This window comes from Ochotona curzoniae, unplaced genomic scaffold (genome assembly GCF_017591425.1).
Source record: "Ochotona curzoniae isolate NIBS_2020 unplaced genomic scaffold, NIBS_Ocur_1.0 patch231, whole genome shotgun sequence".
Lineage (NCBI taxonomy): Eukaryota > Metazoa > Chordata > Mammalia > Lagomorpha > Ochotonidae > Ochotona > Ochotona curzoniae.
The window spans coordinates 6,854-34,832 of NW_024466786.1; the positions used below are offsets into that span (position 1 = coordinate 6,854).

The 27,979-nt window shown below is 43.9% G+C and overlaps 1 protein-coding gene across 3 annotated transcripts; it reads left to right on the forward strand.

Annotated features, from left to right (window-relative positions):
- Nucleotides 1-3,018: 3,018 nt before the first annotated feature.
- On the forward strand, nucleotides 3,019-22,280 carry LOC121166799 (inhibitor of growth protein 3). Of its 3 annotated transcripts, none has more exons than XM_040996085.1 (12): nucleotides 3,019-3,179; nucleotides 3,415-3,486; nucleotides 5,334-5,434; nucleotides 6,820-6,885; nucleotides 14,023-14,119; nucleotides 15,778-15,849; nucleotides 16,649-16,768; nucleotides 17,065-17,222; nucleotides 17,778-17,971; nucleotides 18,589-18,781; nucleotides 19,917-19,955; nucleotides 21,377-22,280. In XM_040996085.1, the coding sequence occupies exons 1-12, from the start codon at nucleotides 3,152-3,154 to the stop codon at nucleotides 21,491-21,493; spliced, it is 1,257 nt and encodes a 418-aa protein (XP_040852019.1). In that variant the 5' UTR covers nucleotides 3,019-3,151; the 3' UTR covers nucleotides 21,494-22,280. The 3 variants fall into 3 exon arrangements, with proteins under 3 accessions (XP_040852019.1, XP_040852020.1, XP_040852021.1); XM_040996086.1 differs by having other exon boundaries at nucleotides 16,685-16,768; XM_040996087.1 differs by lacking the exons at nucleotides 14,023-14,119; nucleotides 16,649-16,768; nucleotides 17,065-17,222; ... (2 more) ...; nucleotides 19,917-19,955; nucleotides 21,377-22,280.
- Nucleotides 22,281-27,979: the final 5,699 nt, after the last annotated feature.

Sequence of the window (27,979 nt, forward strand, 5' to 3'; positions counted from 1 at the left end):
GATCTTCCATCTGATGATTCACTCCCCAAGTGGCCACAACAGCCGGAACTAAGCCGATCCAAAGCCAGGAACCAGGAGCTCCCTCCATGTATCCTACATGGGTGGAGGGTCCCAGATTTTGGGTCATCTTCAGCTTCTTCTCCAGGCTCATTAGCAGAAATGCAATGTGAAGCAGTTTAAACAGAACTTGAACAGAACTCCAATGTTGTGGCTGAGCCACGATGTTAGTCCCTCCTCTTAAACTCTAATTCCTTCTACAGAGCAAATACTTAGAGAGCCTTGAATCATTTTTGTCTTGGATTTGGTAATGGCATTAGCAGTATTCCAGGTAGAAGTTAGATAACGCTACGGTTCTAACGGTGCCCAGTTATACACAATGTTAAAATAACTTTCTTAAAGTTATGCAACCTTAACTTTCAGTCACTTAGAGAAAAGTGACAGAAGTGGGGGAAAGGCAAGAAAAATGATAGTGCATTTCCGTGCAATCTCAGCAGTGTTGTGTGGAATTCAGTGCAATTCTCCCACAATGTCAAGGGTCTGTTTCTCTTCGTTCCCGACTGCAAATCTCAAGACGGCACATCTGATAGACGCAGTTTCGGTGTATCCCAGATAAATGCACAAGTTACGACCAGGATCAAGAAGTGAAAAGCATGCATGCTCACCCCTACATTGGAGGGATATTGCTTACAAGCCTAGAAACCAGTATTGGCTTTGAGTAGACGGTCCCTCCAAGCAGTATCTATGTTTGATTTCAATACGTGCACGTACTTGACTGTGAATCCCATGTCCCAACAATGAATGATGTCATCAGCCACAATTCACATCAGATTTGAGCTTCGTTTCTCTCGAGTGTGTAGCAACACTGACTGATGGGGCAACCACTCATGATCCAAAAAACTCTTTACTACAAAAACTCATCAAGAAGCTCAGTTTACACTGTCAGAAGGGACTCCTATTTCAGCCATTTTTAGCACCTCTGAAGGAACCAGTTGCTAGAAACAGTTACACAGTCCATGGATGAACTGGCAGGATAATTAGGGGAAAGAAGAGAAAAAAGGAAAACGGGCACATGCCGAGGAGTGAGGACCAAGGCCGGCTTTTGCTCGGATGTTATGTCAGATGCTGAACACTTGGAGCTACTTTTTCCAGTCGCACAGCACCTCAGGATCTGATAACAAAGATAAGGATCTGTTCAACATGAGTAATCTAGTGTGAGTTCAAATCTCAAGGCTTAAACAACCTTATTCCTCCCAGAAAGGTCAATGAGAAACAAACCTCATGCATAGAAGAGACCAGGAAGGAGACAGGACCCCCTGCCCCGAGAAGCTGCAGCAAACCTAACCTCACCCCAGCTGTGCCCCACAGGCCCCCAGAGAAGCCACCTTGACCCAAGAGCTGGGTGACGCCTACATTACCTTGCAGGAATCAATTCTCAAACTCTCTGGGAAACTCAATTTTAATTCCAATTTCAAAGACTCCTCAAACCTACAACCCCAGAAACATAAATTCCCAGTTAGTTAAATAACCAAAACCAACAAGGAAATATGCAGGACAAACAGGTGCCTTGAAGGAGCAAAGTGCCCCCAAAGAGCTCTAAAATGTTCAACGCTGAACTGAATAGAAACAGACAATCCAGCAGATATATAGGCTTAATTTATATTAACAACTGGAAAATGACATGAAGAGGGAGTCAGATGCAACTTCTAAAACTGAAACATGTTTGAAAAGTTTGGACTATATAAAAGGAAAGTGAAGGATAAATGAGTTTCAGAGATGTTCGAAGGGAAACTTGCAGAAAATGGGAAACAACAACACCGAAGCGATAATCATTGAGAATTCCCCGGAGCCGTTCCACGACGCCACAGCTGATTGATTGACTGATTGATTCAGGAATCCCCTTCCATTCTCAGACAAGGTTTCCAAGAAAATCCTGAGGGGAGGCGCACGCTATGGAGAATACAAACGCAATTTCAAAGCCAGAGTGAAGCTCTGAATGAGGAACTGAAGGCAATCTTCCCTGACAGTTAAGAAGGGTGGAAAACAACTTCTAATATTTATGTACTCTACATATACACATATATAGTATGCATACAGCATATACATATAGCATATATACATGTATACATACATACGGCATATGAGACAAACTGAGCAATACAAACTTAAACATCTCACTGGTCAACATGTGCCAAGGGAAATCAAGCAGCAGGGAAAGAGACAAAGCCCAGGGCATCTAACACGTGCTACTTACTCAACACACTCTGTTCTTGCTACTTCAGCTCACCGGACAGTACGGCTCCGTCCGTTACTTACACCTCACTCACTGTAGCCGGTACAAGCCGTAAACATACAGTAATTCCACGGCGCGACTATACGAACATACTGGTAAGGAGGACTGCTGGCGCATCTTTTCATCTGGGCAGCGCACGTACCCGTCTTAGTTTCTATCAACTATTTCAAGGCTGCACGAAGCCAAGCCGTGGCTCCTCCCCGACCCCAACCCACGTTTATAACCTAGGTGTGAACGTTGAAGGTAACTTTCAGCACCGACATCCGTTTGCAGCCACTGGAACTGCCCGAACTTGGGCAATCATTCCAGCGTCTGGAATCTCTAACGTGCCCCGGCACTACTCGACATCCATGACTCACAGACGCCGAGCGTGGAACCTCCGCCGAGAACAGGTGAAAAGTTGTTCCCAGCCGTGGGACTGCGGGCGCATACAATTCCCGTCATCCTTTGTGGCAGCACCAACAAATAAACAGAGGCACCGCATTTCGGATTCCTTCGCGCACAGTGCGCAAGAGCACTTGGTCTTGGTAGTTTTGCAGCCGAGAACCCGCCACGCGGCCACCCCCTCTTGGGGACGCCGGACGAACCACACTTCCCATAAGCGCTCTGGGGCGGGCGCCGACCGGCCTACGTCACTGCTGCCGTCGACCAATGACAGCTCCGGGCGGCAATGAGGCAAGCGCCGTCAGGCGCCCAAAGTGGTTTTTTTTTTTTTTATTGTTTTTTTTTTTTCCCCGTCCGCCGGAGTCGAGCGGGTGCTGCTAGCGGAGGCGCCATATTGGAAGGGACAAAACTCCGGCGACAGCGAGTGACACAAACAAACCGCTGGATCCCTTCGCTCCCCCAGCTCTCAGGGCCGCGATGTTGTACCTAGAGGACTACCTGGAAAGTGAGTGCGCGGCGCCGGCGGGGCTCGGCCGTGGCGGCGGCGGCCGGGCGCAGCGCGAGTGGCCGGGCGGGCGGGATGGCGGCCGGGAGGGGGAGGCGGGGGCCGTTTCTCCCTCACGGTAACTGGCAGCCTCGTTGTGGGGCGCCCGCCGCCCCGACCCCCCCGACGCACGCACGCACGCGCGCTGACGTCAGCGCGGCAGGCCCCGCCCCGCTGACGCACGCGTGTTTGACAGTGATCGAGCAGCTGCCGATGGACCTGCGGGACCGCTTCACGGAGATGCGCGAGATGGACCTGCAGGTGCAGAGTAAGTGGGCGCGGTTCCTGGGCGGGCACGGAGGGAGGTCAGCCGGAGCCCCCCCAGCCTCCCCACACTAGCTCGCTCGCTCTCTTTTATTTTTCTGTGCTTTTTTAAACTTTTTTTTTTTTTTGCAAAAAGAGCCTGTTGCAGCTCGCAGAACTGGCCCCGCTAGGGGGGTGGGTACTTCACGTGCTTTCGTGCAAATCGCCTGGGCGTCGACACTGCTTTGACCAGAGGCTTTATGCGTTGGACTCAGATTGCAGTATGCATTTCTAAAGTTGATTCAGGAATGTGCGGGGATTGCTGAATGCGTCTTTGAGAGGCCCTGGTAAACCTCCGTGTGCTCACGCCATGAAGGATGAAGTTGGCGTGCGCTTTTCCAGGCGCACTGAGCAGGGAAGGCGGATGAGGTGTTACTGTCAGGCTTGTCCGCTGTCACCAGACTATTTTGCCAGTGGGCCTGCTCGTTCCTGTAGTGATTTCTGGGTAGTCTGGTGACTTTTTCTCAAAGTTTTGCCCTTTTGTGGAGCCTGGAAAGTAATAGGCGGCTCATGGACCGCTTGAGGTAGCTGAGAATTTTTTTCTTTCCTCCACGTGCACCTGCCTCCCGACCACACACCGGCTCCTCTGTCCCTTCTGTCGGCGAATGTGCTTTTCTCAGCACCTCACCTGTTTTAGGCAGCACGGCAGTGGTTCAGTAAATTGTAGTGTTGAGATCTGAATCCTAAGCAGGATTGTCCAGCTGGCTCGATACATCCATTTTAACTTCGTGTAGTGGAGATGTGAAGGGTGTGCTGAAATGTTCTGCATAGGACTGAAGCACAGCCAGCTATCAGAATACCTGGGTTTATAGCATTAGTAATTGACTCATTGGCCTTGACCGCAGTGATGCAGACGCAGGGTCCCAAGGCTTTGAGCCATCCTCGGGTGCTTTCCCAGGCCACAGGCAGGGAGCTGGATTGGAAGGAAGCATGAACTGGTGCCCATCTGGGATCCCAGTCCATGCAAGGCAAAGATTTAGCCACTAGACTGGCGGGCCACGTCCTATATGAAGAAATGAAAAAATAATACAGGTAAATTGTAACGTATGGTATCTGATACATGGTAGAGACTAAATAAAGGGAAGCTGTCATCTTAAAGGTTTCATTATTACAAATTTTTTAATTTCCTTAATTCGAATTTATACAAACTGCAAATTAAAAAAAAAAAAGTAGCATTTGCTAAACAATACCTAGAATTCCCTAAAGGCCGTAGGTGTTGTGAACTAACAAAGTGACCCACGTGTCGGACAAGTCAGGGATGCGTAAACAGGAAAAGTTAATTCACACTGGAACCGCTTCGGTTTTCCTTCTTACCTCTGTTACTCTTGGCACAGACTTCTGGAAGAACTTGCCTCGAATAAAGAATCTGGTGTTTGCAATGCTCAGCGACTGTGCTCACTGTGCCCAGTTGTGATTGACTCGCTGGGACGACTGAGGCTGCAAAGCCCACGGGGACATCTCGCCACTGTGGGTTCGGATTGTGGCGCAGTGAGGGACTGTGCTTAAATACCCTGAGCTGTTGACTCCCCTGCTCAGGAACTGCAGTTAAGCTCCAATCTGCTTTGTTCATTATTGGAAACTTCTTAATTTTTTTGTAAAAGCAACAGCAGTTACAAGTAGGGAAAAGTGTAACTTTTTCAGATGTTGTTCATCAAAACATAGTGTATTTATATAACTGAAGTGCAGCATACTCAGGTTATTGGTCAGGTATAACACTTTATTATTAGATTTGACCCACCCCTGGACAAAAGCACGTTGATTTGTGGTATGAATTTAATTTTCTAAACACGAAATGTTTTTATTACGTTGTAGATGCAATGGACCAACTAGAACAGAGAGTGAGTGAATTCTTCATGAATGCAAAGAAAAACAAGCCAGAATGGAGAGAGGAGCAGATGGCGTGCATCAAGAAAGTATGTGCAACGCTCTGGCTTCTGCATGGCAGACGCCCGTGAGACCTGACCCTCTGAGACGTTGGTCGTTTGTCAGTGGCCAGCAGTTAGAAAACAGTTCTCTCTTGGGTTTCTCTGTCCTGTTGGAGAATCAGTTAACAAGTTCTTTTTTTCCTTTGTGGTATTCTAGTTACGTGTGATTATATCTGCCTCACCTTTCGATGTGCTGTGCTGTATCCCTGTTTTGGCTATACTCTCGGGTTGAAGTCAGTAGACCCTGAATCGTATGGCGTATATTGCTAGCTGCCTGGTTGGTAGACTCACAGAATCTGAGTAGCTGGAAAGATCCTAAACAAGGCTTTCAGTTGAAAGCGCTGAATTTAAGAATGGATCTCTACAGAATTCACCGAGTTCTTCTTAGTTCTGTAATGTGTTCAGTGCTCTGAAAGGATGCGCATGCTTACCCTCAAAGGAGCAACTTTCGAAGCATAATCCAGTTCCTGCAGGAAGCAGAACAGTTTGGAAGAGTTGGGCTTGGTTATGACTCTGCCACTTAGCTGTTCAACCCTGGTCAGACCTTGTCATCGCCGAGCAATAGCTCCCTGCGCTTAACCCTTGGAGAAGTCAGAGATCAGCTAAGAGAGAAGTTCAGAAAATAGAAATTGAATAGTTGTGGTATTTATTCTACTACATGGAGGGAAAAAGACTATTACTGTTAGGGAAAAAAGAATTAAAAAAAAAAAGCTCAGAATCTATAATGGTCTCATCTTGCAAGTTACCCAGGGGCCTTGGTGCGTGAGTAGAGATGTCACATCCAGGCATTCCAGTGTCATTGCTCGTCCCTTTAACCTTCTGTGCTTTTGGTGGAGTGCAATTTGTATTTATCCTGGAAAGTCTATTACTCCATGGAGAGAGCTGCTTTTTTTTTTTTTTAAATAAAAAAATTTTGCTTTATGCTGAGGTTGACTTGTAAAACTGTCCTCAGTTGAATGTGGGAGTAACAGGAAATTACAGCGCGCAGATGGAAATCCACTCGGTAGCTATGATTTTACCACCACGTTTTTCAAATGGAGCGTCAGTGTTCTTTATAGATAAGATTCACAATATTTTTTCTTTTAAATATTATTTTAAATCTATTAGCTCACATAGCTTTTGCTAGTACGGAGGGTAGGTTTGGAGTAGTGTTTAGTTTTATTTGCGTTTTTCCTAGGAATTCTGAGCTTCTTCCTTTAATTCTTGTATATTTTCCCGAGTTTCTGGTGCTTCCCTACCTTGCCCCTGCAGTGGGTTCCGTTGCTGAGGTAGAATGACTAATAGCAGTGACAGGTATGACCGGGGAAACGCAGTTTGATGGCCTGGATGTGTGTCCCTCTAGCTCACCCGTTCTTGGGAATGTTTTTGTTTAGGACTACTATAAGGCTTTGGAAGATGCAGACGAGAAGGTGCAGTTGGCAAACCAGATATATGACTTGGTAAGTAAAGTTACCACTTCGTATGCCATTAATTATCAAGCTGTCGTATACGCGGCGCTGTAAGTGCGTGCACTGTGGGTTATGTTTGAAATTGTGTTGGCTTAAATGCAATGCAAAGGACAGACTAAAAGGATTGCTGCTTAGATCTCGTTTCATTTGAAAGCTGATGTTTTTTAAATGTCCTTGTGGGTTTTTGGTAGAGATTCTGTAGTGTTAAGGAGGAAGCAGACAGGTTTACCATGTTTTTTTCTTTAGCTAAGTCTGCAGTGCCCGAAGAGGATAGTTAAAGTGAGATTTTCTTTTTAAAGAAATGGCCTTGATTTTATTAATCTTGTCTTTTTCAGGTATTGTTTTTAATTTGACTTTGTGTATTTCTTCACTTTGTATATTTTGGTGATGAAATACACATTTGGACACTGTGCTGACAGGAATTCTTGGTGGATTAAAATAAGAAAGGAAAATCATTGGAGTGAGTGCTACCTAGGCAGTATGAGCTGACGGCGCCCAACGAGGTCCGCTGGCCGAAATGCCTGCACAACGCTAGGTGTTTAAGTTGGTGCTACCAGCCAGACTTCTGAACACTTGACAATACTTAGAAGGCAGAATCTGCAGTATTTTTCAAATTGCTAGAACTATGGTTTTCTTTGGGACGCATCTCCTAAAGTACTTATTTAAGAAAATATTCATATTTGATTAAAGCAAAAAAAAATGCTTTTGGTTTACTTTGTTTAAATTTCATCTCATTTTTGTGATTTTTTTTCTAGTATAGTTTTATAATTGAATAAATAGGTGTAAATAATACGGCACTGAAGGATAAGAGGCGCGGGAGAGGTAAATGCCTAGGGTGGTTTGCGTTATAAACGCTTCACTAAACTGTGAAAGATCGTCATGCAGAGTCAGGAAGATTGTTTTTGTATAGTGAAGATTTGTCAGTAACTAATAATGTAGGCTCTTTTGCCTATATGATTATTCTGAAAAATGTCATCAAAGACACTGGCTAGAGAAAGAAAGAATAGGCTCTAACTTGATTTATTGTGGAATTAAAAACCCACAATAAATCTTAATTGTTTATCTTGATTCATGTCCATGAACATAGAAAAAGTCATTTGCATGAGATTTCAAGGACTGTTGTTGGAACATTCTTCCTCAGATTTAATGACTGTTTTGATCTTTAGAGACATTCATACAGCTCTTTGATTCTATGTCTTAATACTTTCTTTCACTGTACTTCACACCTTTACCAATGATACTTCCAGTATTTACAAATACATACATGTAACATGGATAGAAGCTTTGAAACGTGTGTGTGTTGCTGTGGTACTTATGAAGCTTGCTGTCCGTCTGCTGGGTGCCTGATGTAGTGGAGTTTTGCCTTGGTCTAATGGAGGAATGGGGGAGCAAAGAGGAAAAGTTTCTGGTGTGCTGGAATCTGACTAGTTCTGAAGACACGCTGCAGGGTCGAGAGGTGCCCGAGCAGCCCAGGGTCACCGGGGAGAGGAACGCTGTGCAGTAGGATGGCTTCCGGGAAACAGGAGACTGTCACGTGGTTATTTGTCAATATCTTTAAAAATAAGTGTGAGATAAGTTTTGCACGGAATTTTATTCAGAGATTCAGGAGCCTGGCCACGTGGCTGTATTGAGGAGAATGCATTTTCCTCGGGTAATGGTGTAAAAAGGGGAAACACGATGACTTAGTGCTTTGAGGAGGCTAGGGAGTGAGATAACCCAGGCCGATGGCCGAGTCGGCCAAGCATCGTGGCCACGGCGGGTGCACATGGACATGTTTGCTGACAGTAAGCACTGAGAAGAACTTGCTTGCTCCACGCCACAGTTTCCTTATCTTGGTACAGTGGCATTGATGTGGACTTGCGTGTGCTAGTGTGTGTGTGTGATTGATTCATCTTTGATGACCTTGTCGTGGCAGGCCCTCTGTGTGGGGACTTAGTGCCGCTCGTGGATCGATAAGCCACTGCTTCTCTTTCACATGGGCCAAGCTGAAGGGTTTTTCTCCTTTCTCTCCTTCCTTCTGCCGTCCCGCTTTCTCTTACTTTGCCCCCACCCCTCTTTGTGCATACTTCTGTTCCAGGTGCCTGTTGTAACTTTAGTACACTGATCCCTCTTCTTTGATACTGCAAGGACTTTAGCCGCTAGGCTGCCGCGCCAGGCCCAGTCATGCACTTTTCTGACTTGGGCACAGATAAACCTGCTTCAGTTGTTGCCGACTGGGCCTGAACATCACGTGGAGTCGCTGCAGCACTGACGCACCTGCTGCATATCCACTTCATTTCTCACTACTTCATTATTAACCCTTTCCTGTCCAGGCAGGACCCCGGTTGAGCTCTTGGGTTTCTTTTCTCAGCAGTGCCTTCCACGCGGCTATCTCTTTTTGAATGTTTTTACTTATTCTAAGAACTCCAGTCATCACAGGTAGTTGGCACAGCGTGATCTAGTCGGTCCCGTTGCAGTTGGTACCATTAGAAGTGTGTGGCTTTCATGAAGACATTTGCTGTTTGTTAGCCCTGGTATCTGAGCTTGGTCACTATCTTTATTGCTCCTTTTATCCGTTCCAAAGCTATATGTAGTCACCACTTAAACATCCTCGCCCCAATCATTGAGATTGTAGTTTAGTTCGCCAGTGTCGGGGCTGGGGAAAGGCTTCGTGAGCTATCTCCTGCTTACCAGGTTTGCAAAGCTCTTGTGTGTGTATAGGCCTGCCCTCTCACCTCCTATCTAAGAGAATGTGATATTCCTCCTTCTTCTTATTCTATCCTCACTCTTGTTGCTATTCTCCTACTCCCTCTGTGATTCCGCCTCGTGGCTTGTGCCTTCCTGTTGATCTTCAGCCTCTTGTTTCCACTGCTTTCCTATCTCAGCACTTAAACACGCGCAGGCCTCGCTCATCCCTGAAGAATCCAGACAAGGAAGCGAGTGCAGGTCCTGCCGTGCTCTCACGGCTCTGCAGTGGTTAGCGTTGTCTGTCTGCAATTTGCGTGTGCTCCTTGATGTGGCACTTGTTCCGATGTCCACAGCCGTCTGCAATCTATTTAGTCTGTAAGTTCATTGCTAAGTCCACCAGGCACTCTCCAGCCCATTTCACTAATTCTGGTGGGAAATGTCGGGGTGTTTACTGTTTGTTTTTCCTTGACATTCTTTCTTTTATATTTCTGTCTGACCACCTGCATTCCTTCCACCATTGTAGCCTTTCTCATTCTCCTCGAACATGGCGTCTGGTGGTGGTCTTCCTCAGGGTTCTGCCCGTGCTTTACAATGTCTTTCATTCTTCAAGTAGTTCTCAAGTCAAGGTCGTTCTGTCACCTCATCTCCCCAGATCCAGAGGCACAGGACGATGGCTTGCCATGCGGTGAATTGTCTGGCAAATGCTGATTTCATCCTCACTGCACATACCCCCCAAGATGGCAGGTGCTCCTCCATCGCCTCGTCCTGTCCCAAGGACTGCCAGGCTCCCAGGCTCGCTGTGTTCCAAGTTAGAACTCTGTATCTGCAGAGTTTGGATGTGGATACTGAGCACTGTGTGGGACTGCCCTTTCCTTGACTGCCTCATTGGAGGCGTCACCCTGCCGTGAGAGGGCCCTCTGACTGCCCCTTCCTCTCAGCTGCTTCCACTTACTGTATTCTAAGTACTTTCTAAAATAAAATAAAATGTGGTAAGAAACAGTAAGGTGTACCTATCAAAAGTGTGTGGTTCATGTGCTTACAGATGTAGAGGCCCTAGCACCCACACCCAGTCATGAGGAGCGTGGCACTCACTGTAGACAAATCTCGTCGTGTCGTTTCCTGGGGACCCAGCCCACCAGTACCCTTCGTCTCTCATCTGAGTAGCCATGGTGGCTTTCATAAGTTCCACCTTACACACAGGGAAGCTTGCTGTCTCCTTGCCTAAGAATTCTTCACTGTTTTATTCCTGAGTTCTTTTTTCTGTTAGTACAAATTTTGTTTTTTATAATGATTACATGGTGGATCAGGGTGGGAAGGATCGAGGTTTAGGGAAAATCAGGTGAATTCATTGCTTTCAAATTTGCTATTTCTTCTTCTTGTTTCTGGGGCAAGGGGAGAAACAAGGGGAAAACCACTCATGACTTTCCACTCGTCCCAGTACCCGGGATGAGGAAGCGCCACCTCCATCAGTCCAGAGTTTCACTGTGTACGTATTCCCAGGGCTCTGCCCACGTGGTCTGGATAGCTCTGACATGCTGCCGATTCCGCCGAGCTGAGGATCACGTCGCACTCCCAGTGTCCACCGGCTCCATTCACGGAGGTTTTTTGCTGTTGTAGTTTGTTTGGGGTAGTTGTTTTGCAAATGGTTCCCCTGTCACAGTAGTTGTTTTTCCCTGTTGTGAACTCGGTGTGTGCTGACTCTACATACGTCGTAATCAGCCTTGGACTGATTCATTTTTTCCAGGAAGAAAGCACGCTGCTGAACGTGAGTAAATCAGGATATTTGTGGATTGAGGGGCCAGTGAACTCAAAATTTATTTAGTAGATTTGGTTTTTTTTTTAAGTTTGACTCAAAACAAGGAAAAACCATCAGGTTAAAATGGCTTCATTCTCGAATGAGGATCCTTTGTCTTGGGACAGTCCCTCAGCCAGGTGTGCGTTTCGGGGATTGGCTGGCAGTACCTAATACAGTGATCTGGGTACTCTCGTGGAACCTGGGGTATTAGTTGATGCTCACGTGGTTCAGTGATCTCCAGCAGTGCTCAGCTCCCTAGGATGGTCTGCTTTCTCACGAGTAATATGGTTCATAAAATGAAAAAAATTTTACATGCAGAGTTGACTGAATTAGGGTGATAGATGTGGTGTGTGAAAAACTGGTCTTCATCTCACCCATGATCTCTAATTCCCTTCTCTCTGTGCCGTACTGGTGTGTCACAGTTCATATGACATGTCCCCTCTGAACAGATTGTCTTTCTGTCTCTGTACCTTTAGTATTATTGTTGTCCTTTCTGTTTGAACACAGTCCTTGCTTTACCGCCTGACGTATTCTACCTTCCCTGTGTTTACCATCGTGTGTTTTTCCATTATGTGCTTCTTCTATTGAGTTTTGAACTGCTGCCTATTTGTTGCATCAAGCCTGTATCTTTATTTAAACATTTAAAATGTCACATAGAGTGAAAGTAATAAATGTTAAAAATTTGAACTAGATCTTGATTTATCAGGCAAGTTCTAGTTCCTGGGATTGTCTCCTTGCTTTGTTTTCCTCCGGTTGCAGTAGTGCCAGGTGAACTCGCAGTCCGATTGTTGGTAGGAGATGTGAGGGGGGTAACTTCACTGCCTCAACCGCCTTGGAACTTTGGGGCCTTTATTTCTGATTTCCCTTGAGATTAAATTTTGACAGTGACGGAGCTATTCTTAAATCACCAAGGTCTGTGTTCACATTTTATTATCAAAAGGAAGGTTCTTTTAAAGGATGCTTGACCTGCAGGTTCTTTGAATAGGAGCAAGTACCCTATAGTGCATGAGCCTGTGGGGCTCTTAGTGTGAGTGCCAACTCCTGCCAAGTTCTGGAATGCAACTTGTCTGTGAAGATGGAGGGATGACTAGGATGAAGATTTTTTAATAGATCACACACCATGAGCCCCAATGGCTGCTATTAGGATATAAAATATGTAAATAATAGGGCAATATTTCTAGTTTTTCAACGTGAATTAGTACCATTTTGAGATAAAAAGCAGTTGATTGCCCCAGGCAGGTTTAGAACGCAGTCTTAGGCATAAATGGCGAAGCCTCGCTTTTTAGAAATAGATCAAAGTTCTCTCTCGTTTGTGTTATTAGCTGTGAGACTCTGAACGTGTTGCTTAGCCCGCCGAGCCTTGGTTTCTTCACTTGTACAATGGAGACAGTAGCCTGTAACCTACCAGGAAGGTGAGGGTGAGAACGCCGTACGTGGCTTACACCAAGAGCACTCCCTGGCCTCTGTTGGAGCAGCTAACATGTGGACCTTGCTGGTTTTTTTTTTTTTTAACTGCTTTTATCCCTTTCTTGCTCATGTTAGATGCACACTTCATTTCATTCAGTCATTTAAATTTCTGCCCTCGCTGCTGTATTAGTTGGATGTTTGTAAGGGAAGTGTTCCTACCTAACAGTGACCTGGTTTCCTAATAGACCTTGAAGAGAGACGTCAACATTGTACCTGAACAGTTCTCAAAGAATATGCTTGTTTCAAAGTAGTTCAGAGAAATATTAAACTATTTGATAATGTTAGAAGTACATTAAGGCATTGTTGCTAGTTGGAAATACCATAATTTTTGAAATTTGAAGATTGATAGGTAAAGGAGGGGATAAAATGTTCCCTCCTTCGCTAGTGGGATTGCAAGTAAAGACCATCTGACCAAGCTGTTTGGGAAATGGATTTTCTGGCTTCAGACTCCTTTTGCCTTAGCCCTTTACATAAATGTTTATAAGCATCACAGTCCACTCCCCCGCCCTAGAGAAACGCATGCAAAGGGAACTCTGAGGACAGGGTTCTCCCGTCCTGAGTCACAGCTGTTGTGTGGCAGTGTGGATGGTCTTAGAACTGTTGGACATGTGCAGACAACGGGATGCTGGACTGGCTGACAGTGTCTGTACCAACAATGTCAGGGTACATAAGAGACTGATAGAATTATGATTCCTTATGAAGGACTACACCATTGTAGTAAAATGGGGAAAATCTGTCAGGGGTGGGAGTTTGGGGGGAATCCCAGCCTGCACGAAATTGTACCACATAATTCAAGATAAAAAATACATTTTAAAAAAAGAAAGAGATGGGAGGAGAGTAGGCTGAGTGTTTGGAAAAGTTACCAACCCCCAAGCCCCTCCTTCCACACTCAAATCCCCAACCTCAGCGTTGCTGTACTTTCCGTATCCCTGCTTCTGAAAAGAAAGCTAGGACGTTTTCTAACACACTGAAATGGGCGTTTCTTAAAATTTGCGATTTATGAATGGAGATAGGGAAAGTTACTTAGCCCAGCACCTCCATTTGGCAGATGAAATCCCTGTGGCACAGGTGTTGACTCACACTCCAGGATACTAAGCCAATGCACTACAAACACAGCGAAGATTCAGGTTTCCTCATTAAACTGACACTTTAACAGTGTCCCAAATTTTGGTGGTTATCTTTGATCTTCTTTGAAACAGGTAGATCGACACTTGAGAAAGCTGGATCAGGAACTGGCTAAGTTTAAAATGGAGCTGGAAGCTGATAATGCTGGAATTACAGAAATATTAGAGAGGCGTAAGTAAAATTTACAGTTTTCCCTCCATATCGGACAGTCCATGTGCAAATCCCTGCGAAGGCGCTGGTCCCACAGAAGCGATCCCAAGGCTGGCCTCCCGTGGACGGTGTGGTCTGGGTCCCACGGCGTGTCCCGTCACAGTGGCGACCGTGTGGGTCACGGAACCCGAGGTTACACAGGATGTCATCTGCTCACTGTGCCAGGAACTTACTCAGTCCTTTCGTTTTAAAGATCCACATGTACTAAGAAGTGGTAAGAACAAAGATGTAAAGACTGTAACCATGGAGAAACAAATGACCCATTTCTCATTGAAATGCGGTGACCACCCCCTGCCTCCATTTGAAGGAAAGTAATTCATTTTTCTCAACTGCCTCGGCTTTGTGTACCAAGAAAGATTGGAATTGGTTGCACAAAATTGCCTGTTTTTTTTTTTAAGGAAGTCTTAACTAAATATTCCCTAATTCACAAGAAGTCATTTGAATATTTCTTTGCAAGCTCAGTTTGATCTTCTGTAAAAGCTCTCCCCCATCACTCTGTGGGTTGAACTCGGGAGACTTGCCAAATTTGGAGAAATGAACTCTGCTTCTTTTATGGATTTAGCATTTCTTCCAACCTGAATAAATGACATATATAAAATCAGATAGTATGGTGCCAGGCCCAGAGTAGAAACCCATTGAATCAAATCAATATTATAAGAAATTAAAGCATTCATAAGCTTTTTTTTTTTTCACCTTGATACATTTTAGCAGCAAGATTGTATGCCTTGTTTCTTCACAGTGTTAGGTTATAAACCCCTGGTCAGCTAGAGAAACTAGTTAGAAATTAACCTTACTTTCCGTAGTTACAGTTTTTGATGCAAAAGTAGATCCAGCACGTCAGATAATCAGCTGATTTGCTTGTGGTACTTTTGACCTGGAGGAATCCTGTCTTGAGGCTAAGAAGTATCGGGGAACAAAACGAAGTTTTCTATAGCTGCTTTATTTTTAATACCAGTGACACCTATTCAGTGCTGCAGGAAGGCTCATCAGGCATCCTGAGGACACAGACATGGGAAATTAAATTGGACCAAGTTACAAAAAGCATTCCACCCTGTGCCCTGCCATAATTTCATCGCAAGGGATCAAAACCAAACCCCGAAAATGTTGTTAGGAGTATTTGACACATGGTGTTAGACATTCTATTTCTCACTTTTTGGAAGCAAAATCCCTAACTTAGTTTAGCAAGTCTTTAGCATCATGCCATTTTAATGACCAGAGATTTTCTCTCATACGGTAATGCCTGACATCTAGAGCTTTAGGGTCTCCCAGTGAAGATTCTTCAACAGTTCACATAGTTTGAGTTTTTTTAGATCTTCCCAATTCTGGGGTTACAATGTCCGTTCATCCATTTCTGTGGTACTAACTGTGGTAAATTCCCTAATTAGATGTTGGCATGCCATGAGCCATATTATGGTTAAGATGAATGTGGAGAAATGTATTTCTCGGTGTTTAGAGAGAGGAGGTTCTGAGAGGCACTGGCAGGGCTAACCCTTTGACATGTCTGGGCTAGGCGTCAGAGCTGGTCAGTCCTCTGCTGCATAGGCGAGTGCCCTGCTGGGAGCTGGGTGACGTTCTGTGCTGACAGGTCATCGTGCTGTGTCTCTGTGCCTCTGCCCTAGGATCTTTGGAATTAGATACTCCTTCACAGCCCGTGAACAACCACCACGCTCATTCACACACTCCCGTGGAAAGTAAGTGTGGGTTAGCCTGGCTGAATTGTGTCATTGAAAAAAATCATTTTAGCACCTATGTGTTCTTTTTTTTTTTATTAACACTACTGAGAAATTAATATTCCTCCCTTTTAATTTTGTGAGAAAATTGTATTTCTTTGTAGTTAAGAGTCAGACATGTCTTTCATTTTGGAAAAGCATGTTTCGTTTGGCAACAGGTCTGCTGCTTGATCTGAAGTTCACAGAGGGAGAATGTGGTGGTCACAGAGCGTGTACTCCCTGCATGCTCCCCGCCTCAGCCGTGTGAGTGCCCAGGGAGTGCAGGGGAGAGCCAGGCTGCCCACCGTCTGTGGGAGGCTGTAGCTCCTCCATCCGGGACTTCTGCAGGACTCTGCCCTAGAGCTGCTGTTTGATGGATCTCAAGTGCCGGGGGCAGTCAGTCATGGGCGAGAGCATTGGTTGGCTGGCTCATGAAACAGGGAGTGATTGTATTGGAACCTTTTTTTATGACAAATCAATTTGATAGAAAAAATCATTTTGAAAACTATTCCAAATATTGGATAACGCTTTGAAAACAACATTCCCTCGTGGTTTTTGTGAAGTCACGGTGCATGATGGATTGTTTTTAGTACTTTGCTGCAAATTTTTAAAGTGTCTGAGATGTCTCTTGCATGTGACACCAAGTTCTGCTTTAGCTCTCTTCTGAAAAAAACCCTGAAGTTTGAAATTTTGTGAGACACTTTACTGGTTTGCTGGTGGGTGGACATGTAATGCTGTGCCAAGGTTTCCTAAAATTTAAAATGTGCATTTTTATATTCAGAAAGAAAATATAATCCTACATCTCACCATACGACAGCAGATCATATTCCTGAAAAGAAGTTTAAATCTGAAGCTCTTCTGTCCACTCTTACGTCAGATGCGTCTAAGGAAAATACACTAGGTACGCTTACTCCCCTCCAAGAGGTGACTTGGTTTGTTGGTTGTTCTGTGTGTGTGTGTTAGACTGATGATGAAAATGAAGACAATCAGGCTTCCAGAATCACACAGCTGGTTGTGTCATCCACATGGGAGAAGGAAGAAAGAGAAATATAATTCGTTATTCATTTGACTCAGTCTGCAATAGCGATCCAAAATCTAAATGTAACGACTCTATCTTTGCTGGGACATAATATATTTTAGACTCAATAATTGTTGTATACAACCATTTTTTTTTTCTTTGCCTTCACTTCTACACAGGTTGTCGAAATAACAATTCCACAGCCTCCTCCAATAATGCTTTCACCGTGAATCCCTCACAGCCTCTGGCATCCTATAACATCGGCTCATTATCTTCAGGGACTGGTGCAGGAGCCATTACCATGGCAGCTGCTCAGGCAGTGCAAGCCACGGCTCAGGTAAGTGAAAGGTCTTAGGGACAAAATGTTAAATTGTGTTTCACTCATTGGAAGACTGACCCTTGTAGAAACTACTGGATATGAGCAGTAATTTTGTGGTATTGTGAATTTCATTTTAAAATAGTAGTTGCATGACACCTGGAATTCTGTTAATTGAGTAATCCATGAAAATTCCCTGGATGGCAATAGGAGGTGAGAACGGATTGATCCCACAGGCCGCATGTGCTCCTGCCTTGACTGCAGACACAGCGTGTGCTGGGACCCTTCTTCGTTGATTCTGTCAGTCCAGGGCCTTCTCCATAGCCTTAGCAGGGGTTGCCCTAGGCTTGTGTACTTGTGAACAGATTGTTTCAATTCCAGATTAAGAAGTTACCTTGCTGGTAATTAATTCCTGTATAAAAAGCTAACCTGCAATCTTCGTAAAGTGATTTGAATTCAAATGATGAGAAAAAAGTAAACACACAAAGTAAATGCTGAATGGACTAAGATGATGCTGAGTCCTGTAGAGACTGATCATTTACATATATTAATGCTGTCTACGTATGTCTGTTGAAGATGAAAGAGGGACGGAGAACATCAAGTTTAAAAGCCAGTTATGAAGCGTTTAAGAATAATGACTTTCAGCTGGGAAAGGAATTCTCGATGCCCAGGGAGACAGCTGGCTACGCATCGTCGTCAGCGCTTATGACGACACTGACGCAGAATGCAAGCTCGTCGGCAGCTGACTCGCGCAGTGGCCGGAAGAGCAAGTAAGTGCCCCGCCTTGGCTGGGCGTGTAGTCTGCCGGACATCCCTGTGGGGCTTCCAAATGTGGAACATGAAATTAAAGATGTGTGTATTTTAATGCCCATTTTTAGCTTGAGCAATCGTGCTTCCCTGTCCTCGTGGTAAATATTCACATTCTGCTAGATGATCATAATTATTTTCATTAGCTAATTTTGTTTGCTTGTATTCTTTATGTTTTGATAAATAGTACTTAGTCTGATTAAAAATATAGAATATCTGTGAGCTATCCATAGTAATATTAATTCTTCAAACTACTATCTATAATATAAGTCAAAGTAAGTGGTAATTTTAAGATTAGTTTAAAAACTTCAAGTTATTTTTAAAAGAATTTTTTGGAATACCTTTTTTCTCTAGAAAACAGAAAATTCTAAATAAAACTAAAGCATTATAAAAAGTGTTACCTTTTGTTACTCAAAGTAAGTGCTTTTCAATCAGATGACGTTAGCTTAGTGTTAGGTATTAATTCATACTTTGCCATGTCATTTGCTGCCGCCTTTTCAACAGATATTCTCAGGTAACTTAAGATGATGATGAGTGATTCATGATGATGATGGTGATGGTGGTGGTATTACTTTTTCAGAAACAACAACAAGTCTTCAAGCCAACAGTCCTCTTCCTCCTCCTCCTCCTCCTCTCTGTCATCATGTTCTTCATCATCAACTGTTGTCCAAGAAATCTCTCAGCAAACAACGGTAGTGCCAGAGTCTGATTCAAATAGCCAGGTTGATTGGACTTATGACCCAAATGAGCCTCGATACTGCATTTGTAATCAGGTGAGACTTCTGTGTCTATAGAAACTTAAGATGAATAAACTAGGACGGTGTGTTTCTTTTCTTCTGTTTAAGATTTATTCATGTTTTTGAAAGTTAGAGTTACTTCCATCCTCTGACTCTCTCCCTAGATAGTTGCAAAGGCCTAGAGTGACACCAGGAGCCAGAAACATGTTGCAGGTTTCTTAAGGGTTGCAGGTACTCATACATTTGGGTCGTCTCATGCTGCCTCTCCCAGGTTATTGGCGGGCAGCTGGGTCAGAAGTGCAGGGACCAGGATAAAAACTGGCACCCATATGGGGAGCTGGTACTTCAGCTGGCAACTTTACCAACGGTGCTGGTCCCAGAAACGTTTGATTTTTTTTAAGCACTCTTTTTACTCCAGTTAAAATACCCTTGCTTTAATTTTTATATTCTCTCCTTTCTTAAAATGAAAACTTTGCTAAAAATACTAAGACTGTAGCCATTCAGTAGGACCTGAAATGGAATATTTTGCTGAACCCTGCCTATGCCCCTGTGTGTTGTGTTGACTGGAGCCGGGAAAGTGCAAGGTCAAGGATCCCCAGCTAATTGGGTTCCTGGAGAAGACTCTCTTCCTGGTCTACGGTCATTGGCCTTCCACTGTGTATGTATTCACATACCAGAGAGAGTTGGTGAGCCTTGATGTCTTCTTGTAATGGCACCTGCGCACCTGCCCTATCAGATTACACACCCCCTCCATAACCTCTGGCATCTCCACAGGCCCTGGCTGTAAATACGTATTAGGAGTTAGGCCTCCATATTTGTTTTCAGGGGATACGCATATTCCTATTATAATATATATGTACATGTGCACACACGTGATTTAACAATAGGAACCACAGTGTGAAGCTTTTTGGTACCTCACATTTTTCAGTAAATCAGGTTAAGGGTAAAAAAATGTTTCTTCAAGTTCATTTTTCAAAATTGCCTCATACTTCTCTCTTGTAGCAAGTTCTATAATTTATTTAACCACTATCTATAGATCATTTTAGTGATCTTCATTCTTTTCAGAATTGTAAACAACATTATGATAGACTATTTTTAAAAATATAATTCATTTAAACATGAGCATTCTGTTACATGGTTGAAATAAAATATTTAATGTTCTCTTAACTAGGTCTCTTATGGTGAGATGGTGGGATGTGATAACCAAGATGTAAGTATTACATTTTTTATTTGGGATTGAAAATTGCTGTTACATGAGTGTTTTTCTCATTTGCTGTGTCTCTTGCTCAGAGAAAATTGGCTTGTACTTAATGTAAATTGTGCTCATGCTAGAACACTGTTTTCTAGAAGAGAAACGTTAGGTTGTGTAGAAATTATGAATGTCCTCCTTCTCCATTGCTGGAGAGAGAACTAGAATCAGTTCAGTTATCAGATTACAGAAAGGAAGCTTGCAGGCAGCGCATCCTTGTGGGAAGCTCCATGCGGGGACAGGAGTGAGGAGGGACGGGCGCTGGGGCGTTGCTTCCTTCCCATCAGTGCAGTGTGTCAGCTCACCGAGGTCACTTCTGATTCGAAAAATAGAGGAGGTGGAAAGGGAAAGAATTCTTGCTTGTTTGTTTGGGAAGTTTAGCTGTGGTCAGGGAGATGTTTCTTACTCGTGGTGAGAATAATGTTTGTCTAGTAATTTTCACTGTCCTCTTACGGTCTTCCAGCTCAGTTTCGTTTTAAGGTTTTAGTCCAGATGGGTAATGGGACCCTGAATTCGATAGAATTATTTATCAGGAATGCTGGAATCCTAGAGAGTTTCATTTTTGTAGAGAAAGCAGTCTGAAGATTGATGGGGGTTGCCTTGAAGTGAGCACATTTATGCTTTCCCCTGATGGTTTGAGCCACCTGCCTACATAAGTAGGGCACACCCTCCTTCCACCCACCTGCCCGCAGTCAGGTTTTGGCTATTTGTGGTTTTGGAAAACAGTGTCTAGCCATTTCAAAAGCATCACTGTCAGCTCCCTGCTTTTTCACTTAGTGGAGATGATAAATGAGAGTTCTGTCACCAGCAGCAGCATCTTCTGATTGCACTCATTTCCTGCAGTGCTCTCCTGAGTGCTGCCCCCCTCCCCGGAAGGAGACGGGGCTGTCGAATGTTCCAGAGAGCAGTGCTTTTCCTGCACACCTTTGGGAACAGAGAGATACACCCACAAAGGAAACCCTTTTGTGTTTTTAGTTACAACTCACTCCACTCTGTGCAGTGTCAAATAAGACTGAATATTAAAGAAGATCTTTAAAATATGTATATGTTTTACATAAAAGATTGATCTCACATCTTTTGATTCCTGAACATTGGTAACAGCTTACTCTGATGCCTTAATTCGTTTTTGGAGTTGGGAAATAAATCATATGAATTTTAGTTGCAAGTGATGCATCATTTTCCTGTATCCCTTTTGCTGTCTGAGAAGCTTGCTAATGAAAGTTGAACTAAATGATCTAACAACCCCCTAAATAAAAAACATTCTCATTTTATATCTAATTCTTATTAAATGGAACACTTACTCTAATGGGCATTTTTTTTTAATGGAATCTCCATTCTTTAAAAGTCCTAAAAACTATTTTGTTTGCACTTTTGCTTTCCAGTGTCCCATCGAGTGGTTCCACTATGGGTGTGTTGGGCTGACAGAAGCACCGAAAGGGAAGTGGTACTGCCCACAGTGCACGGCTGCCATGAAGAGAAGAGGCAGCAGGCACAAATAAAGGTGGGCACTCTAAGCAAGAAGAGGGGAAAAACCCGCAGTTGAACATTTTATATAGGAAGAAAAGAGAAAGAAGAAACAACACATTTCCAGGCAACTACTTAAAGGATTTATACAGACAATCCTGTATGATCTTGAACTTGAATTTTATGGGTTGTATTTTAATAATGTAAGTAAATTATTTATGCACTTCTGGTGTGCTATGAATATTATTCCAGTTAGCCTTGGATTATTTCAGTGGCCAATATATGCAGACATTTGTACTCCTCAACCATTTTCTCAAAGTTATGGGCATTCTATAATTTAGACTTCAGAGAATTCCAGCAATGAAGATTTTAAGAAAAGTATTTTATATTTAACAGGTATATTCTGCTGCATGTACTGTACTCCAGAGCTGTTATGTAACACTGTGTATAAATGATTGCAAAAGAAAAAAAAGTCCGAAAAAGAATTTAAGATAATGGTTTTTAAAATGCCTTTCTAAGAAGCTTTATTTCGTTGTGAAACTAATTCAGCAGGCTGAAGGACATGGCTCATGGGATGGGCTGGCGTCTCTAGAGTACCTGGGTACATAACAGAAACTCCTGTAGAATCAAATGAATTTGTGCCATTAGTCGTTCTATGTTTCTGCATCCAGATAGAATGCAGTTCATGGGGGGGAGGGTGGCAGGGGAGGGGAAAGGGTGTTAAAGTGATACATTTTTATACCAAATGTGTTTATTTTTTTGTGCAAGTAATCCTTAAATTGGAATTGTATTAGGTGTTAAAATAAAGTTTTTAAAAAATTACTTGTATTTATACTTTACACAATAAAACTATTTCTTAACTCCAGTTACTTTCCAGTGTTCATCATCAGACAAGGACAGAGGCCTAGGTCACAGAATACTATGTAGTTGATTTCTTTAATAATGTTTGGAATTGGGAAAAGAAAATAAGGGAAAGACATTTTTAGTGTAAATTTCAAATGCCAGTGTATTTTGCTGGAACATGTTTTGGCTCTTCCTTCAGTCTTAGGGAGGAGGAAGAGTATAATTACAGCAGATGGATTGAAAGGAATAGTTGCAGATGTTTAGACTGGACGGAGTGTGGCCAGCTTGAGTTAAAAAAAAAAAAAATCTGGATTAGAGCTGAAAATAAAGTTCTTTTTTGATTCTGCTATACACTGGTAGCATAGTTCATTAAAAATTTTAATCACTTTGGGCATTATTAAATCAGGATGATTCTGGCAAGAAGAGGTCTTTAAAGTACTCCCAAGTGTTAAATTCTATAGGTGCTATTAAAATGACAGATTTCACAAAGAGGACATTTTATTACAAATATGTTGTGTCTGGTTGATAGGAAAATCCTTTTAAGATTAGTATTACATCACATTTCTTCTGTTAAAGCTTACTGGGTCCATCAAATTTCACTTTAATTAAAATCTCTGTAAGCCTCTTAGAACTTATCCAGAAAATAGTATAAAATCTATGCAATGCTGCCCAAAAGGTGGGTTAGATAGGGACGTCGGAGATTTCTTCCAGCATTGCACTTCCTTAGGTATGGCTATAAGTGAGGCCCGGCCGTGTCTACGCACAGGTTTGTGGTCATTCAGTGTCATGAGGCTTAGTGTTTTCAGGGAGACTGAAGTAAAACTGTGATTATCCAGTTAGTTTATCAGTCTGGGGCCTGGAGATGCTCAGATGTGTTATTTACAATCTCTGTGTATCAAGGCTTTGTCAGAATCATCCATTGCCCGATCATTGTTCAAAGGAAGAAGCTGTCTGGATACAACTTTGTTGGAAGAGGGCAACGCTTGTCTGAGCCGAGCACAAGCTCGTTGCGGCTGCCTCAGCGGCTCTGCTTCGGAATTCCTACGAAATCATGCAGTGAATGTGGACCAGTTGCAGACACAAACATTGAATATTTTGTGAAGTGGGTATAAAGAAGCAAGCCAGAATTGTGTGCACGTGTTTAGTAAGGCATGGAGCCTGTTAATATCTGACATATAGAGAAAAATGCCAGGTACTTGTTTATACAGAGCCAAACCTGTCACTGCTTCATCAAAAGAAAAAAAAATTGACTAACTGCCGATATCTTTAAAGACATTTGCACTAGGGGTATAGTGATTATTTCTGCTATTACAAAATACACATTCAAACATCATTTTATAAACATGTCTCTATGTAGTCTTTGAAAGGATGTAAACCTGCAAGGTGAGTTTGAGAAGCTCAAAGAAGTTACATGCCAGAATTGCATTTGTTCTGGGGAGCATTCAGGAAGTTCTTACAATCCTCAGGAGCTAATTGTGTGGTTGCTCCAGGCTGCTGAGGTATTCGGTATTCTCACTCAAGTAATAAACATCCTAACCAGTTGGGAAAACTGTGCAACAGCTGTCCTGCTGACGAGGTGAACTCTGCGTTTCCCAGCCCTAGCACTTGACGTTTCACACTGAATGTGGCACTGTCTTCTGGATCAGGATAAGCAGCATCTCTGGCTTGTGTGTCCTCCAAGGTAGTGGCTGCTTTGTCCCCAGCCCCCAGCCAGCTCTAGCAGCCACAGTCGTCCCTGGGAGTTGCCAAAGGTCCTTAGAAGATGAAAGAGCCTCCGCTGGACTGGAGCTCACCAGGTTATGAAATCTCATGGACTAAAAAGGCAATAATAGCAAAATGGGCAAGAGTTGAATCCATGAGGTGTGGATTTCTACAAATAGGGATTCTTGGAAATGACCACTCGCCAGAAGACATCGCTTGTACAACAAGGGCATAGAGAAGAATAAAATAATTTCTGCTGTAAAGAATTTATGCTGTGAGAGATGGAAATACTCTAGTAACTAAAATATAACACAATTAGGGTAAGACTAATTTTGATGCTGGTGTAAGCAAATTTAGAATGCCTATAAAAAGACACACTTGGGGAAAATGAAATGCCCAGATGAAAACTAGAGCTGAAGCACCTAAGTTACATTATAATAAGCAACACTGCTTTTTGGTAAATGGGATTTCCCAGTTGACGTGTATTTTCACAAGTGCTGGACCAGTGGGCCGCACAACATTAAAATGCATTTATTTGGTTTGGATTTACTTATTTATTTATTTGGTTTATACACACTGGTTGTTCATCTAGAAAGTTAAAGAGATTGTGGGATGCCTGTTTAAACACTAAAATGTTAGGAAAACAGCATTTTCACTGCACCATTTTGCTCTCCCTGTTTGAACTGCACAAATGCGCCGAGAGGCCTCCTGCACACTGCTCCTTTATCCCTTGCTGTGATCCCCACACCTTTGGCATGTCTATCACCATTCCAGGCTTAGAGTTCCTGCACAGCAATAGGAAAACTATTATTGTTTTTTAATCCATAAAAATCTCTCTAAAATCTTCCCAGATTTTGGGTGGAAATGAATAGTGTTTACCAAAAAAAAAAAAAAATGACTCCATTTAATTGGTTCTGAGAGTAGTAAATTGAGATTAAGGAAGATTAAACTGGTTCAAATGCTGATTGCCATTAGATACTGCAAAATAAATTTTTTTTACATAACCGTTTAAGGAGTTCTGTTGACTAACCTGCACATCAAAGACAGTAAATGAGCCTGATTATGAGCTCAACTTGTGGTGTGCACTGTAACTCGTCAGATGAAAGCTGTTAACGCAAGACTGTGTGACCCTCAATCTGATGCAAATCAGCATGCTCTATTTGCATAACTGGGATACTATGTAATCAAGTGCACTGGTGGATATACCTTCTCAGAGGGCAGCATTTGCCCCCTAAGACAGCAAATCTGACATTTCATGTAGATTTTCCTATTAACTCTGATATATGTTTTTGCAATCCTGAGAATAACCACATGGCCTTGATGTGTGTTGTTTATTGCAAGTATAAACACCAAAGGAAATCTATAATTAAACTTAGAAAAGCACTGTCGGATAAATATGGGCATTAAGTCATTAGTAAGACTTTAGGATTCTTACTGTTTCCAGGTCAAGGCTAAATAAACTCAAAATTGGAGAATTATATAGACATCATTGATTGTACCCACTCTCCTTCCGGCTTAATCTTAATGACCTCCCACTAGGAGGTAAAACCAGTATTTTCCCTGTGGCAACAGCCATGACTCCTCAGGTCCCTGTTGGATGTGCTCAAAGGATGTCAGCTCCCTATTCCCCATGTTACTGGGCTGATGCATCTTAGCTGTGGCTGGAACTGCTTTTTTCCACATCAGCGTGCTGCTTTTCCTTCTGGACGTTGGGCTTGGCTTCATTTCCATTTAGAAAGGTCCCTGAGACGAGGATCTGGCCAGTAGAAGACAAAATATTTACACCAATTGGAAGCTTGACTTCAGATGGAGTTCTTCCATACTCCGCCATGCCTCTCCTCATTCCTCCTCGTCTACCAGTGGAATTCAGAGAAACCTGGGGCGGGAGTTGTGCGGGTGGGGTGGGTGTAGGGGAAGGGAGAGTCATGATTCTAGACTAGAGAAAGTCACCAGACACACAGATCCTGGGGATCAAAGTCTTATCAGAAACGGACAAAAAAATTACATGGGTGAAGAAGCATTTACTGTACGCAAACATTGAGATGTTAAGGTATTTGCTACAGCAGTTAGCCTGCTCTGCCCTCTTTCCTTGACTCTATACCGTCCTGGAGCTTCTGAGTAGTAAAGACAATATGTGAGCTCTGTTTCTGCAACCACTGTGTTAGGAGCAAAAGGGGAAAGTTCTAGAGTCAATGTTAGGTGACAAGTGGTAGCAATTGAGAAGAGGAAAAGGTTTCTGGAGAAGTTGTGGAAGGCGAGTGCCCAGACTTTGCTGTGTGCACTGCTAAATCCTAATGATCAGTATCATCACTAGCAGTAGCAGCCGGGAGCTTGTTTACGACAAGGACTGTCTCCTGCAGGGAACTAAGAGGGCCTAGACTGACGCAGGCAGCAGAGGCTAATTCAAGTCCGCAGGTGTCCCAAGACACTTAACGTTTGGAGCCTCTGGTGATCTGGAGATGAACTGTTCTCTTCATCATTGAAGCTTCTGAAAATCTGGGCCTGAGACCATCATTGCTTTTCCAACGTTCCTGATCCAACACTAGAATGGTCTCTGTTTTTCCTTCATTTTTGCAATTAAAAAAAAAGTTTCAATACTTCCTATAGACAAGAATTATTTGAGTACCACACTCTCCTGCCACCCTACTTCATGCCAAAACCCCAACTGAAAGGCAGGGGTGATGGAAGAGTGGATCATGTGCTGGGGCTTTGTCCAACCTTGCAATTCTAGGGTTTCTAAGCTTGTCACTCTGTTGTCCCAGGTTAATTCTGCTTACATATAGGTCCTTGAGCACTAACATTGTTTAGTGAAGAAGGCATTTTAAGAAATTGTTTGCCATTTAGCTTCTACTTATTCTTCCATTCAAATACATCCTCCTTACTCTTCAGGCATGAGTGTCTCTCCTGTGGCTTTGCAATGGCGTGGCCATTCCATCGCGGAAGTCTCATATTCCCCACTGTCTCTCGAGCTGCACCCACCAAAACCTTTCTTTGAGTCTTTCTTCAGTGTGGATGCTGTTTATGTAATGCACTCATGGATATGTTTTGTAAGGTGTCAACATAATCTTAGTGGCAAGGCGCTGAAGCTGTGCCTTTCCCTGGGATCTATAGCAGCTGGCTATCCCTAGGGGGCACTCCCTCACAAAACAGAAGCTACAGTGCCCTCAGCGCTGACAGGATGGGCGCACTCGAGGGGTATGGCTCACGGAGGCCCTCAGTCTGCGAACAGCAGGAGGCCAGAGCAGGCTGGGAGCCCTGGCCGGCACTCGTTGCCGGGGTCCACAAGGAAGAGCGAGAAAGGAAGCAACAGGCACTGGACGGACTTGCCTGCACCCCTCGACGTGAGGTGCCTGAGCTCTCAGCTGCTCCAACGCAGGAATTCTGGAGAAAGTTCCCCCTCCACTCCCCGTGTGAGACTATCAACAGCTCAGTTTAGGAGCAAAACTATCAGTTAGCCTTTGAGAGTCCCCGTCTTTCACCCAGGAGAGGGGCAAAGATACTGTGATCCGAGTCCGTGCCAAAGCAAGGGGCCGTGTGTGAGTTCTGGGGCTGAACAGCACGGCTTCCAGTTCTCCCCTCCAGACAGAACTTGTAACCTCCTCTACTCCATCGAGTAAGCACAGTTCCCTCGGGAGGAGCGCCTCGGTACTCATTCCTGCAGTTGGCCCCATCCCTCGTCCCTGACCTTTGCCTACTTCTCTGTCGTCTTTTCTGTCACGTCCTCTTCTCTTTCTCTTTTTGAGAGGGCCGCCACAGCGCACATTTGGCGTCCAGTGTGCGTCCCCAGCCGGTACTCCACGGCGGGGCAGCGGCGGGGAGGTGACCGCTGCCGTGTGGGCTGTGTGGAGGCGGCCCTCGGGGACCCGCGCAGCCCCCCGACCCCGGCAGGCGCCCCGGCCCTGGCTCCGCCCCGCTCCCCGCGCCCTGCGGGTCCCTGCGCCTCTCTGCGGGTCCCTGCGCGTCCCTGGCCGGTCCCT

Coding starts and splice junctions, on each gene's coding strand:
- LOC121166799 (XM_040996085.1), top strand. CDS start 3,152: ATGTTGTACCTAGAGGACTACCTGGAAA. Junction 3,180..3,414: donor CCTAGAGGACTACCTGGAAA/GTGAGTGCGCGG, acceptor CGTGTTTGACAG/TGATCGAGCAGCTGCCGATG. Junction 3,487..5,333: donor GATGGACCTGCAGGTGCAGA/GTAAGTGGGCGC, acceptor ATTACGTTGTAG/ATGCAATGGACCAACTAGAA.